Source organism: Paralichthys olivaceus, chromosome 10, assembly GCF_024713975.1.
Source record: "Paralichthys olivaceus isolate ysfri-2021 chromosome 10, ASM2471397v2, whole genome shotgun sequence".
NCBI classification, from domain to species: Eukaryota; Metazoa; Chordata; class Actinopteri; order Pleuronectiformes; family Paralichthyidae; genus Paralichthys; species Paralichthys olivaceus.
The window spans coordinates 14,653,129-14,667,123 of record NC_091102.1 but is presented as its reverse complement, the minus strand read 5'-3'; the positions used below and the strand labels follow the sequence as shown (position 1 = coordinate 14,667,123).

Below are 13,995 nucleotides of genomic sequence, written 5' to 3'. Positions count from 1 at the left end.
CTAATTTGGGTTTTTTAATAAATTATTATTGTTGCCATATGAAAGCTCCTGTTTCTTCAGTGCAATACTTGATGTGACCTCTAAGGTGCTGGATAGAGCCTAACACAACAACAGCAATTAGAGATATCAAAACCAAATACTGAAAAATACAAGAAACACAACATCTAAGACACATGATATTCCAGACACAGCCGTCACATTACATCAAGTAAAAACTATAGGTTCATCTTATTTGTTTTCCACAATATATAATGAAAATTTAAGCACAAATGTAACACTGTATTGCAATTAAATGAGTATGAGGTGGAAATACTGATACAAATGAGAAATACAGCTGATCTGAGTCCTTTTAATAGCATGTACTCAATTAGTATTTATCTCCTATAAAAAATAAGACATTTTGTTTTAATGTATAAGATTAATATTGATAGGCATACAAAGGTGGAACAAAAGATTGAATCACCAAGATTTCAGGGGCCCCAAAGTAGAATTTCACCCAGGGCCTCAAAAAGACAGCGAAGACAAGCCCAGTTTAGTGAAAGAGGCTTCTCCATTGTGTCTCCATTTATTCAACATTTTCCATTCATCTCTTTGTTAGTTCTGCCAGAGAGCACACTATTACTTTCACAGATAACATGAGTCTATTCCATGTTCTTCCCCATGTCATTGTTTAAACCAGACATCAACATTTATCTCTGAAAACTGACAGAGCCAACTGTTACAGGAAGAAACCTGTGTGCTTAATTTCACACATAACCACAATATAAACTCAAATGTTCCTATATATAATTTTTTCCAATTTGCTGTGGATTTTCAGGGTTCCACGTTTAAATCCAGCTTTTCTTTGAAAGGGGAATTCATCCCAGATTGACCCTCTAATGGGCGGGGGTGGGGGACACATCTGTCAAGTGCATAAACATGACCCCTTCTTTGAGTCTCCATCATCTCATTAACTTGTGCCGGGTAGCCGGGACCGTCTCCGTTATCTTTGCACGTGCAGAGGATGAGTTGAATCCGGAGGATGGACTGAGCAATTATCTGCTTTTTTAAGCAAGGTCAGCAATAGAGACCAAACATCCACTGGTCACTTTGTTAACAGGCGACGGTGCGAGCACAGACTGTACAGACACACTATGAAAGAAGCACTTGTTCTTTGTCTGGCGTCTGCAATTAAAACTCTAATTTCTACTTGTAAAATGTGCAATATTGGCTCGACCAATTAAAAGTGAATGTGTGAGATCACTGAGATAAAGAAGAGGGGAAAGCTTTTGTTTGATAAAATCAGGTTTTTCTTGGCTTCACATTGATATTCCATTTCCATTCCAACTTACAAATGACTAAATGTCTTTTTTCTCATTAGAGCGCTGCCACAGTGTAAATGATCCCAACATGTTTTGTGTCTCTTTTACACTGAATTATACAACAACACTCAGTTTTAAATGAGAGGCAGATAGTTTTTTATGTATAGTAGAGTTTGTTTTAAATGACTTATTGCGTCACTGTGAGATGCACTAATGATTCTGTAATTAGACTTTAATGTCTGCGCTCCTCCCCCACCTCTGACACACACTAGGAACAGTGTTATTGTGGTGTAATATTCCACCAAAATATTCATTAGTCCACCTGACTGTGTCCTCCCTTATCCTCACCACTCTCATCATCACTTCACCCGTCGACCAGAGACTCAGCCCAGACAGGTGCATGTGTGTGAATCCGTATTTCTCTCCAGGGCAGAAGAACAAAAGCAACGGTGCCACAAAAACCCATGATGCTGCACTCTGCTTAATGTGAGATCATCATCAATGGCACTCAGCATTATCTCACACCTGCCTCTTCAGGAGTGCAGCGTAAGGTTGAAAAAGATAAATCTTTTAATCAGGGAAAAAAATCATTTGGCAGGATACTGCATTTTTCTTTTTTTGCTGAAAAGGAGTTTGAGTAAATGTGTAGCACATTATCTTTTTATTCGTCAGTGTCCTAAAGCCTAAAGGGTTGGACTTTCACTGATTTCTCTTCTGTTTCCGCTGAGACTCAGATCTGGGACACAACTCTTGTGACCTGTTTTTTTCTGGTTTCCTGGGACGTATCCCCCAAAAACATCCTTCCTCCCAGAGACAAGTGTTTCTCTGAAAAAGTGTCTGTGATCTGAAAGGGTGGAAGTTTATTAAGCATGTGAAATCTCTTTAGATCTGCAGCACTGGAGGTGTCCCTCATTCTTTAAAGCAGGAAACACCAACAGCTCTCTAACTCCACTTTAATTTCTGTCCCTACTCTTCTCCTCCCTCCGTTGCTCCCTCTAAAACATCCACTAATAAACATCTCTGTGCCTCATTAAGGAGCAGAGGAGGAGAGGCACCGGCTGCTCCAGATGTTTGGTGGAAAACCCCCGAGGTCCAGCAGCTTCTCTGTCAGGGAGCTTGTGTGTAATACTCCCTATCAAGTGTGCACAGAGGTACGAGCGTGTGCATGAATGTGTGTGTCAACACTCTGACTGTGTGCCTCCTCCCTCATGCTTCCTGCTCTGTCTGTGGGCAACACTGTGAGTGTTCCACTGCCCCACTTCCAGAGCAGGCGCAGACGGCGAGGGACAAGGTTTCCTGTGTGAGAACGCTAGATGGAGATGTGGACAAACTGCTCAGCATGGTTTTATAATCAGTCTCTTTGTCTGCTGATGCTGTCACACTGAGTGATCTGTCAGGTCAACACATGCAGGTGACAGTATAAGATTTGAATGATTTATGAGGATGATACCGGCTGTGTGTTACAATCCTTACTGTCACTACTCTGCAGCTTTTGTGATGGATATGATAGAACTCTCTCATTGCTTATTCTTTGTTGACTCTTTCAGTGAGTTTACCACACATTGATAATTACTATTGTTTATATACAATTTCAAATACTCAAAGAGTTCATGCATATTTAACTGTTAAGTTTTTACTATTCAGACCAATAAAAACAAGTACATATACTGTTGATTCAGTTTTCCACCCTCATTATCAGAAAATATTGACTGACATGTTTTCTTAGTATGATTCCTTTGTATTAAACAAAATTTATTTTGCGATGTCAAGTAATTTTCTTCCGAGCTGCTGTCCCACTTCATTGTCTTCAGCTTCCAAAGGCATGATTTACACTACCTTTATGAAATCAAAATAAATGAAACATGAGTGAAAATGACGAGTTGCTGTTATCAAGCGTCATAAGTGTCAAATGTAGGCAACACCAGCATGAAGGGGATGGTCATGTAATTAATTATAGATCTCACCTTCCTAAACCTTTATCTTTCACCACAGCGGGTGACAGCACTGTGATGAACAGATACATGTTACGTCGGTATTGAGTCTCTGTTTGCCTGAACGTGTACCGCATGTTAAGCTCTGCACAAATTGGCCTCTTGTTTAGAGAGATTTATCAATCCATTCATTATTAGCAAAATATTATAGGTTTTTTTTCACTGAAGTCACAGTTGGAAAATCACATTCGTAGATAATATTAACTGACACAATAATCTAACCATGGTTTTAATAAAAAACATGTTGCGGTATCTCAATTAAAATGAGAATCATTTGTTTTATTAGATGGAGTTGGCTCTTCTGTTTAAATATTGAAGACCTTACCATCATGAACCCATGGGCTCTCTGTGTTTTTATGTCAAACACAACAGTCATTCTAATTTACTTCCAGGTCAGCCTTTTCTCCTTTTCTCCAAAGTGCCCAAGGATGGTAGTGGGCTTCAAGACATCTAGATCCTGCCTCTGTGAGCTTTGTGAGTCTTTTTGTGTTTGGACAATTGATTTGTCATGGTCCCACAATCTTCATGTTTTTGGACTTTGCTTTGGTTTTTGGGAATTAGTCTCTGTTTTCACATTGAGTTCTTTGTTTCCTGTTTTATTTTGAAAATTCTTTCCTTGTGTGTCTCTCTCCCTTTAGTTCCTGTCTTTGTCTGGTTTCCCTCCTTTGTTGATTACCTCCCTCACCTTCATCAGTTCCACCTGTAGTTAACTTTGTGTATGTATGTCAGTGTCTAGTGTTCTCATGGTGTTTTCTTAGTGTTTATAGTGTGCTTTCTTTTAGCCTTTATGTTTTGGACACTGCAGTTCAGACTCCCGATCTGTTCACCACACACGTAAGTCCTGCTGAACACTGTTTGTTTGATCCATCCCCATCTGTCTTCTGCATTTGGGTCCTCACCTGTTCCAGGACATGACAGTTATAGTTCTAATGGAGAATCATGCATGAATGCATATATAAAACTCAATCATAATGACACAAGCAATTCATGTAAATGTTGCTTGTTAGACAGGTTTTCGAATCATTTAAACAATGTATTAATGAAATGTCTTTATTGTTTTGTACGGACATCATGTTAGAGGTGGATTGTATTACATTGTCTTCATGTCAGTGTATCATGGGTAATCTAATATCAGTTTACTCAACATGAACATCTCACTGCTTCTTGTATGAATCTTGTTCAGACCTCACATTGAATCTCATTTTGAGACTGACAATGATGTCATGTCACTGACCTCACCAACAGGTGGCAGCAAACGGCTCTCAATCAATCAGGGCGATTCATTCCAGGAGGGAAAACAACTGACAGTCATGTTGGACATGACAGTAATAAATGACCTGAACTATCCTATTCATGCGGTTTTAAACATGTCATGACAGCTATAGCATGAGAGAACCAATGGTCAACAATGGTATAATTACATGAGACAGTGAGTTTCAATATGAATGAATTTTAAATCTTACATTTGAATGTGTTGCTTTTTATTTAGGACCATTTAACTTTTGTTTCAAGGATGAAAACTGAAATAGTTCCCCATAGATGACTTTAACTGGCTTAAATGCACCTGCCTTTGAATAGCACCTGTTGCTGCAGATGGTCTCATTCACACTTGGTACCACACATTTCTTTTAAATGACACCTTTCTTTTAAATGTTTTCTTGCAAAATCTTGTCTTTAGTGAGCATAAACAGAATAAATGATTAGTTTAGTAGGTTTGAAACTAGATCTAGACTTCCTGTTGGGTAATGTAATCAGTTAAACGGCTGAACTAAATGACCAAAGGTAGTAATAAGTATTCATAAAGTAATAATGAGTTAAGCAACTGGTTGTCAAACCTTTGCAAATAGAGCAGCCTTTATCTGACACAAACTAGACCGGGCACCCCCATTTGATAAGATGTTTGATTTCCAATGTTTTAGTAAAGAAAGTGTTTGAAATTCAGGACCAATATATTGTAACTTTCTGGGTAGAAAATGTTTGACTCATGACCTCAGTGCTTCTAAAACCCTGACTATGACCCTGAGCCCTGACACATTAGTCCTGGGGTTAGGGGTTCCATGGACTAATAGGCCTTAGTATGTTGCATAATACCTAAAGTACATTATGAAAAGTTATGAATGGGAGCCTCCAGTGGGAATAGAACCTTTAGGTGCTGAGTTGTGTTGGAGCGTTGCTTCTCCGCTGCAGGCCAGGCCCTTCCCCAATGGGCGTGCGTAAACGGCCCCAGCCCTCTCTAAATATAACTCCCCTCCAAAACAGAAAGACAGAAAAGGGGGAAAGGAACATTCACCCAATCAGAAGCGGTCTAAAAGTTGTCAGAGAAAAAAAAGGGGGAGTATTTCTGGATACAGTGTGTGTTTGTGTGTGTCTCATACCGTTTCTGATCCATTTTGTGGCCCCGGGTTGCGTGGTGCTGGCAGTGCGCGCAGCGGGAGGCGCATTGTGCGTATGCAAACTGGACGACATGGCTATTGTGCGCGTTTGGGCATATATGGAGACGCCGGTGGCTCGGAGAATACAACCCGTCTGAAGTCTCGGGGAGAGTCGCGTTTGTCTCCTGTACACGACTTTTCTCCACTTTCCAAAAAGCGCTCCGCTCCGTCGCTATGAGCTGCCTGGATGTGATGTACCACCAAAGCTATGGAGCGCACTACCTCCCTTCAGCGACGTACAAGGCGACGTACTACAACCATCACCATCAGCAACAACAGGTGAGAGACTCATCACTCAACTTTAGCAGCCACAGAGGGACACTGACAACTTCATTTAGGGTAGAGAAGGTTTACACAAGGACTTGTGTGATTTAGGATTAGGAGTGAGTAGTTTATTTCCTCAGCATACCTGACAGAGAGAAACGTTTAAAAGTGTTTAATGTTTTGAAGCACAGCTCAATGTAAAATTAGACAACAATAGCTATTTATGAGGATAAAGTACTCTTCCAGAAAGAACCTAAATAATGTCAATACCCCTAAAAAAACCTTCATTTTTCATCAAAATTATTTTCGGGACACCACCTCAAACTTTTTCATATCTTCCACACACACCCAGCTCTTAACCTGAATTTAGGTTATGACACACAGCTATTAATCCTATTAATCAAATTGTGATGTAATGGCAGCCAGTCAGGAATGTGGATGAGGCACGTTGAGCTTCACAAATAGTTGGAGAGCAGTATGGGAAAAAGAAAACCTGTTTTCACACAACCCCCAAGCTGTCCCCAGATAAAATAAATACTACTTACTTAAACTTATGGTTTATTTAAAGTCTAATTTTATTTAGTCTAAAGTTTTTTTTTCAGTATATTGATTTAACTGTTTTCAACTGTTTTCGTCTATGCTCTTGTCAGATCTCCTTTATTCTACTGAGTTGAAGTTTATTCCTCATTATTTAATCTCCGTTCTGTCTTTTCCAGAGGAAGCTGAGTGTCTACAGTAAAATGCAGGAGTGTATGGAGCAACAGCAGGAGCATCAAGGAGCAGGAAGAGGAATGCATCCCTCCAGGGACCAGGGCCTCCGGCACGGTCCTGCACGCGAGCTAGGAGGCCGCAGATCAATGTCCAGTTCAGAGCTGAAGGACAGTACCCAACCAGCCGAGGCGGAGTACTTGAGCTCCCGGTGCGTTTTGTTCACGTACTTCCAAGGCGACATAGGGGACGTGATAGATGAGCATTTCTCCCGAGCTCTCAGCCAGTCCAGCGCCTTCAACAGTGAGACCAAGCCAATCAGAGTGACTCAGCAGTCGGCTTCAGCCACCGCCGGTGTATGGAAAGGTGAGAGGGGCAAGAAATCTGAGTTCATGCCGAAGTTAAAATGTTAAAGTTGTAAAAAATGAGTGGTGTCTAAGTGATTTTTTGTTTGTGATGTTTGTTTTAGATGGTGGTTCTCTGTGCGAGGGCCAGAGTGGTTCAGTTTGGAACAGCACCACCTATCCATCCCAGACCAGTCCCTGCCTCCCATCTGTCTCGGTCTCTGTCCACCCAGACTTTTCCCCCAGCCCTGTTTCCTTCAATCACCCAGACGGAGCTCTGTGGGCCGGACACATGCTCTCCCAGGCCAGTCTCCCTCCTCCAGCCACGCTCCCCGAAAGCTGGGCCTACAGCCTGAACACCCAGAGCACGAGTGGCTACCCCAACGTCCACGACGTCTACCATCCTCACCCCCACGCCCATATCCACTCCCGGCACCACCACCACCCAATGCTCCATTCATACCCGGCCCACAGCCCTGCACTGGATCCCAGGTTCAGTCCTTTGCTGCTTCCGGGTGTTAGGAGCCAGAGTCAGCCAGCTGCCAACGCTGGGAGCTCCCCACACAGTGAGGGCATGAAGACGGAGATGGATCCCAGCAGCAACAGTCCCGTATCAGCTACTTCTGTCACCTGGACCCCCTCAGCCTTACATGGATCTCTGGAGGCATACGACTCAGGTAGATACCACAAAACGATGCAGCTATGAGCATTTGTCTGACTTCACGTGTGCTCAATCTCTGTAAACAGCCGTAAAAAGCAGAATGATAATTTAAATTTTTCTTTCTGTCTCTGCAGCTCTTGATCAGACCAAAGCAAAGACGTCAGTTTGGTTCTAATTGCTGAACTGAGAAGTCGACACCAAAACGATCCATTCTGTGGCTTTATCAATGAATGGCCGCGACACCAGCACTGTATTGTAACTGTAGATAGAGAATGCTAACTGTAGCTTTGACTATGAGTCCTGCACTGTCCATACAACTTATTATGAGGGTGAACTCAGGCTTTGGACTTGAACTGACAGCAATCTAATGCTTTGGCTGCAGGTCAGGGGTCAAGGATTTCGCAAATGACAAAAAAAACACACGATTAGCTTTAAGGATGAAAGTCCTCCTCTTCACTGTCAGCACAAAACTATTTTTGATGCAATGTGAGACCAAGTGGTTCTGTTTCAAGAGCTTCATTTTGATCCACATGTTGTTTTGTACAGTATGTTTGTCAATAACTGTAAATTTTATTTTTGTGTACAGTTGTGCCATGCTGCATTTGCTGGATGACTTATGCTAATTTGTTGCCTGAGTGCTACTTTTTTGATTTTGCCTTTTGGGTAATGTGTAGTGTAAATATTGGTGGTGAAATAAAGTTGTGAAACATTTAAAGCTGTATTTGCAAATGAGTTATTTTTCGGACTGTTCTTATTAGTTCCAAACAAATGCTTAGAATAAAAGTGGAGCATACACAAAAATGTATTTATCACAAAAAATGTAATTCTCCTTCTTCCTAGAAGTTCATTAAGTTAAAATGCTGCTCCTAAAGGACAGTGATTTGTTGGGCACCTCATTGTGCATTAGTTTCTTTTTTCATGCAGAGATGTTCTGATACGGATCCAAAATGTTTCAGATACTGCAGAAAATGCTGAGTTGAGCATCTGCGATTTCATAAATCTATGTACAGATCTGATACCACAGTTGTTTTGCAGTATTTTAGTTTCTCTCAAATAAAACTGTGATTTTCTTTTCCCAGAAATCACTTCTTCAGCTATACTGCCACTGGCCTATAGTGTTTTTAGAGTGAGGAATAACATACTTTAGGTTGTGTAGCATTAGCCAGAGCTAGCTAAAATGTCAGCAGTTTGGCCATATTTTATGCTGGAAAGTCCCACAAGTAGACATATTTTACATTGTATCTCAGCTAAAATCTAAATTTTTGATGACTTAACCTGAATAATCGTACCTGAAGAGATAGCAGATTATTAGGTCAGTGTAAATAGGAGTTATTGCTACAACCAGGTAACTTTATAACTTCTAATACGATCCAAATTATCTATAAAAGAGGGTTATCTAATACTCGCTCTTTTGGTGGTTGCAATACTCAATAGCACTATTGTACCAGGTCCGTTCCCAAACAACAAATTGTGCACCATAGACCAACAGGAGCTGAACTATTGTGCCAGTGGAAGTGGATTGCATTCCTGAGATAACTATTGAAAGGTACCATGACAGGTTTGTTGTCTGTCTCCACACAAACACACATGCAAAAACACACACAATTCCAGACGGAGGAGCACACACTAAAGAATGCATTTCCTGTCTGGACAGGAAGTTTCTCGGATAGTAGCACAATACTCACACTCTCAAATACACACACTCACAGAAACACACAGACACACACATGCAAAGACATGTTTCCGGCTTCACAGTTTTGTTTCGTTTGATTCTATCCAGGTTTTTCGTACATATTCTGTCAGGTGTCTGAATGAAGATCTTTACTGATTTGAATTCTGAAGAATTTATTGATTAATGATTGATCACAATGTACATGTACTTTAAGGAGGCTGCTCACCCGATCTGGTGCAAGGACCAGACTTATTTGTACCCATCCAGTAATAATGAACAGCTGCCTGAACTTGTGCATGGGTGGCCGTGTGTGTGTGTGTGTGGTGAGTGGTCTGACCAGGTGGTATGATCAGCAGGCGTAGTCCGCTAACATTCCAGCATCCTCTGCTACAAACAGTATCTCATTCTCTGCTAACCACTATATTTCTAATCTGAACTTCAGCTACTGCATTTCTGTCCAAAATCTCATCTTCAGATTACATGAAACAAAGTTCATGATGCATGTTTTGTTTCACACCTACTTGTGAACCATTTCTATAAACATTGGCTCATGTTCTATTCAAGACAAGACAGTGTGACAGTTAAGCTGTGTGCACAGCACCAGATTACATCCACATTAATAGGTTTTCATGTAAAAAAAGTTTTAAAGCACAACAATCGCCCTCTATCACTCCTGAAAATCTGTATCATGAAACCATTCATGTACACTGGTATGCACATGTCGCTGTAAACAGGAAGCAGATTTTCTTCTCTGCTGACTTAGTTGCAGAAAATGCTACGAATGAGGGACAAGAATGTTAAAAAGGAAGATCAGGGAATTCTTTACTTGGAACAGTGACAAGGTGGAACCATTTCTGGAAATAGGTTTAACAACACCTTGTAATCAGGAAGTACACGTGGATGTCTATTGGATCCAGATTAAAACACATCCCCAGAGTTTTCAGATGAAAATGGGCCCAGCATCTTTTCCAAAAGTCTCACTTTTAGTAGCTCTAAAGACCAGAATAGTGTGGGGGCAGATGGAAACCCTAAATAGTGAAGTGTTTTGGAGATAAAACATGTTAGTGTGGGTGTACTCTAACCTGAAGGCAGCTAAATGGAATTCATCTCTAATAAATATTGGAAAAAGTCTTACTGTTAGAGGTTAACATTTTTAACTTGGACATGTTTACATTCACATAAATACTTTTTGATGCAACAACTACTGAAATAGGATAATGATTAAATATAAATGATAACTGATGTAAAAAGTAAAAACTGAAGCAAAAATTCTACAAGGCACTGCATCCCGTCTGTGAAGTCACCAAGCTGCTGGTGTGTCTCTGGAACCTTCTGCAGGATTGAGGTTTTATGCCAGTTTTTGACCGGTATAGCTAAATTTCAGGGTTAAAACTGTGAGGTGCAATCTATCTGTGTAGAGGTCAGCAAACACATATTTTCCACTACAGTTTTGAATGAGTTAATTTCCCGTGACATCATCTATTGGAGTATTTAATACATCAGGCCTCATGAAAACAATGGAGAAACAATCATGAGAAAAAACATGAACATTTTCAAGAGGAAGAAAATGGAAAAAGACGAGGGGATTTGGAAATATTCTCCAGCAATATTCCCTCCTCTTCTCAGGCCCCCTAATTAGCATTAGCATGTAGCCTCTGCATCAGCATGTAGTGCAGTTATATGCTAACAGGCATCCTGCTGGCAGCCTTGGAGGATCACCACAGGCACTTCCACTGCAGGAAGAGCACTGAAGATACAGAAGCACAGACCTGAGAGCTGAATGGGAGTGAATTAATATGTCCATTAGAAATGGCCACGCCAGAGGTTTAGGAAATGTTGTATGTGTAGCATTACTTTTGCATTAAAGTTTAAATAGCCAACGCTTTGTGCTGCTATTAAAGATCTCCACAGCAGTAACTGATGACACCATCATAGAATTTATTATTGTAACTGACAATATAACAGTAATACATTTAATTTCTTAAAAGCATCTGTAATCATTGCTATCAACACATTGTATATATATTTCCAAATCAATCCAATCTGTTCTTTTACATTGTTAGCACAGTTAAAACTTACATATGTCAGACAAATCCAGACACAAACACACACACACACACACACACACCCACACACACACACACACACACACACACTCAACCATCCTCCCTTACACAAAATACATCAATTGAGAAATGGATGAGCCTGAAGCCAATCTGGGGCTTTGGATCCTCATCTCCTCGTTGCCATGATTGCCTCTTTTGTAACCAATATTTATTCCCTTGTTGTGATAAAGAATCATATTACTTTTTCAGAAATTACAAAAAATAGATTCATTATGTCTTTTTTTATTGGAATTCACATTTTCTTCTGACCTGATAATCCCTGTTTGAACTTGTTATGATGCCAGATCAGTCCTCAGACTATTGAACTAGTCACCTCTCTGCTGTACTCATATATTTATATATATATATATGTGTGTGTGTGTGTGTATACATAAATACACACAGTATATATTGAATTGAATTGAACCATATTAAACCAAGTGCTGAAGAAACAGCAGGAGAATAGAAGAGTCGCAGGCTGATCCAACAAAGAAAGGATGAAAATAAAGAGTGAAAGAGAAGGAATCAGTCATAACATGGCCCAGCTACACATTCCAGAGTAATTGAGCAGATGATTAGTCTCACAATCAGCAACATAACACCAGCTGCCTGAATGGAGAGAGGAGAGGAGAGACAAAAAAGAAACAATACAAGAGGTATTTGATGAATATGATTTTTCTCCCAGCTCCATTATATCCTTTCACTCATTTTCCTCTTTTTTTACCTCCAACATCTTTTTCTCACTTCCAGCTCCACGCCTACAAATCACAAGGGTAATTAGAGCTAATTTGCCATCCTCGTGCGAGTATTAGGGGTGTTAGGGGTATTAGTGCAAGGCTCAGCTTTCACCACTCTGTTTGTGTCAACAGGGCAGCCTAATGAAGCATGCTGGGAGTTTCACAGAACACTTGTCCTGCTGATTATGCTTGATTCCTCTCTGTTTTAAATGATACCTGATTCCTTGTTAATACGAGGAGGGACACCCAAGGAGATGGAGTGGAAACAGCGGATGTTTAGCCCTCAAAACAAGTATTAGTATCAGTATTGAAATTAGGATCAAATCCAAATTAGTATTTTCTTTATTTCTTCTCATGAACCAAATGCTGCAGGTCCAATGTGTAAATGAGGTTCAAACAGGATTAACATTCAATCTCTATAAACTTTCTAATTTAAGATTAGATTAGATCATTAAACTTCCATTTAATTTAATTTGGATTGGATGGAGCTATAATGATACCATGAACAAATAAGGGTCACAGCACAAGAGAGGCGGTAATAAGAAACTGAAGAGGATGGAAGAGCTAAAGTTGAAGCAAATGTTCACAGGTTTACAGAACAGAACTTGTATATGAAACTATCCATTTTAACAGGTTTATCCATTTCCTTGTTTGTTGCATCTATTAAATAATCTGTTAAAGCTCTAGTAAAAGATTTTTGGCCACTTGGGGGCAGCACAACAGGCGCTAAACACAGCAATATATTATCAGCCAGAGACTGTATATAAAGCTAGACGACGCATTTCCACTCTTTTCTGTTGTTCAAAACTGAAGCTAAAATATCCAGGTGCCACCATCTTGCACTTTTTCAGTGAGGCACAATCTTGAGTGGGGGTGAGATTTAAGACCTATACTGCAGCCAGCCACCAGGTGGCAATTAAGATGATTTGGCTTCATTTTTTGGGAAGAAGTCATAACTTTCTTGTCAATTCATTGGCTGTATTTTCATTATTTAGGCAATGCTCTCTTGATAACTTGCAGCAAAAATATCTGGCTGCTTAGTTGCTGAATGTGCCTCTTTGTTTTCCTCCGAATGACCAACGAACTTTGCATGATGAAATTCGATTGATGAGAGCCTTGAGACTGAACCAAAAAAGTAAAGCTGTGTGACCAGAAAACCAAAAGGAAAAAAAAGCAGTAAAAGTCTGCATAGATTTTGATTCGTACCCATGAAAAACACTTCTCAGCTCACACATAGCCATGTCATGTTGATCTGAGCAGTTTTCAACTGTTTTTATGGCTTTAATAGAATGCTTTTGCATTCATTATTTCATTTGCATTCATTATTTCATAGCTGCAACAGCAAATGTACCCCAAAGTATTGCACAACAGCAGTTTGGATCAACTAGCCATCTAACATGGTTCACAGTTCAGTGATTTTCGTAGCACAGTTATTTTCTCACAGACAAAGGAAGACACTTAACAATTGCATGGCTTCACTTTTATTACTTCAGGATGTTTAATCAGAACCGGCGGCAAAAGAAAAAAAATAGTCATTAAAACAGTTACAGTTTCACAGCATGTGTTTATCTGTGTAGTCCCATATGGCAAGTCAATGATCCTGAGTTGGTGAGCAGAAGATCTGCAGCAGCTCCGACAGCGGAGGGCTGGCTGTTAAATCAAATTTTAATACATAGTTACACCACGAGAAAAGATCAACATTTAAGCCTGTTTACAATGTACAGCATGAACATCCACCCATAACACAGGCCAGCCACATTCCTCTGCCTGCCCACACACA

General features: G+C 40.2%; 1 protein-coding gene across 2 annotated transcripts; it reads left to right on the top strand.

Moving 5' to 3' along the window:
- Positions 1–3,973: 3,973 nt before the first annotated feature.
- On the top strand, positions 3,974–8,202 carry vgll3 (vestigial-like family member 3). Of its 2 annotated transcripts, none has more exons than XM_020089650.2 (5): positions 3,974–4,126; positions 5,713–6,003; positions 6,705–7,062; positions 7,166–7,717; positions 7,836–8,202. In XM_020089650.2, the coding sequence occupies exons 2-5, from the start codon at positions 5,899–5,901 to the stop codon at positions 7,874–7,876; spliced, it is 1,056 nt and encodes a 351-aa protein (XP_019945209.2). In that variant the 5' UTR covers positions 3,974–4,126; positions 5,713–5,898; the 3' UTR covers positions 7,877–8,202. The 2 variants fall into 2 exon arrangements, with proteins under 2 accessions (XP_019945209.2, XP_019945210.2); XM_020089651.2 differs by having other exon boundaries at positions 3,986–4,126; positions 5,882–6,003.
- Positions 8,203–13,995: the final 5,793 nt, after the last annotated feature.

What these genes read in the sequence shown, in the direction of transcription:
- vgll3 (XM_020089650.2), top strand. Translation starts at nt 5,899, where the DNA reads ATGAGCTGCCTGGATGTGATGTACCACCAAAGCTATGGAGCGCACTAC. An exon ending in ATCACCATCAGCAACAACAG is followed by an intron (nt 6,004 to 6,704) that starts GTGAGAGACTCA and finishes TGTCTTTTCCAG; the next exon opens with AGGAAGCTGAGTGTCTACAG. An exon ending in CACCGCCGGTGTATGGAAAG is followed by an intron (nt 7,063 to 7,165) that starts GTGAGAGGGGCA and finishes TGTTTGTTTTAG; the next exon opens with ATGGTGGTTCTCTGTGCGAG.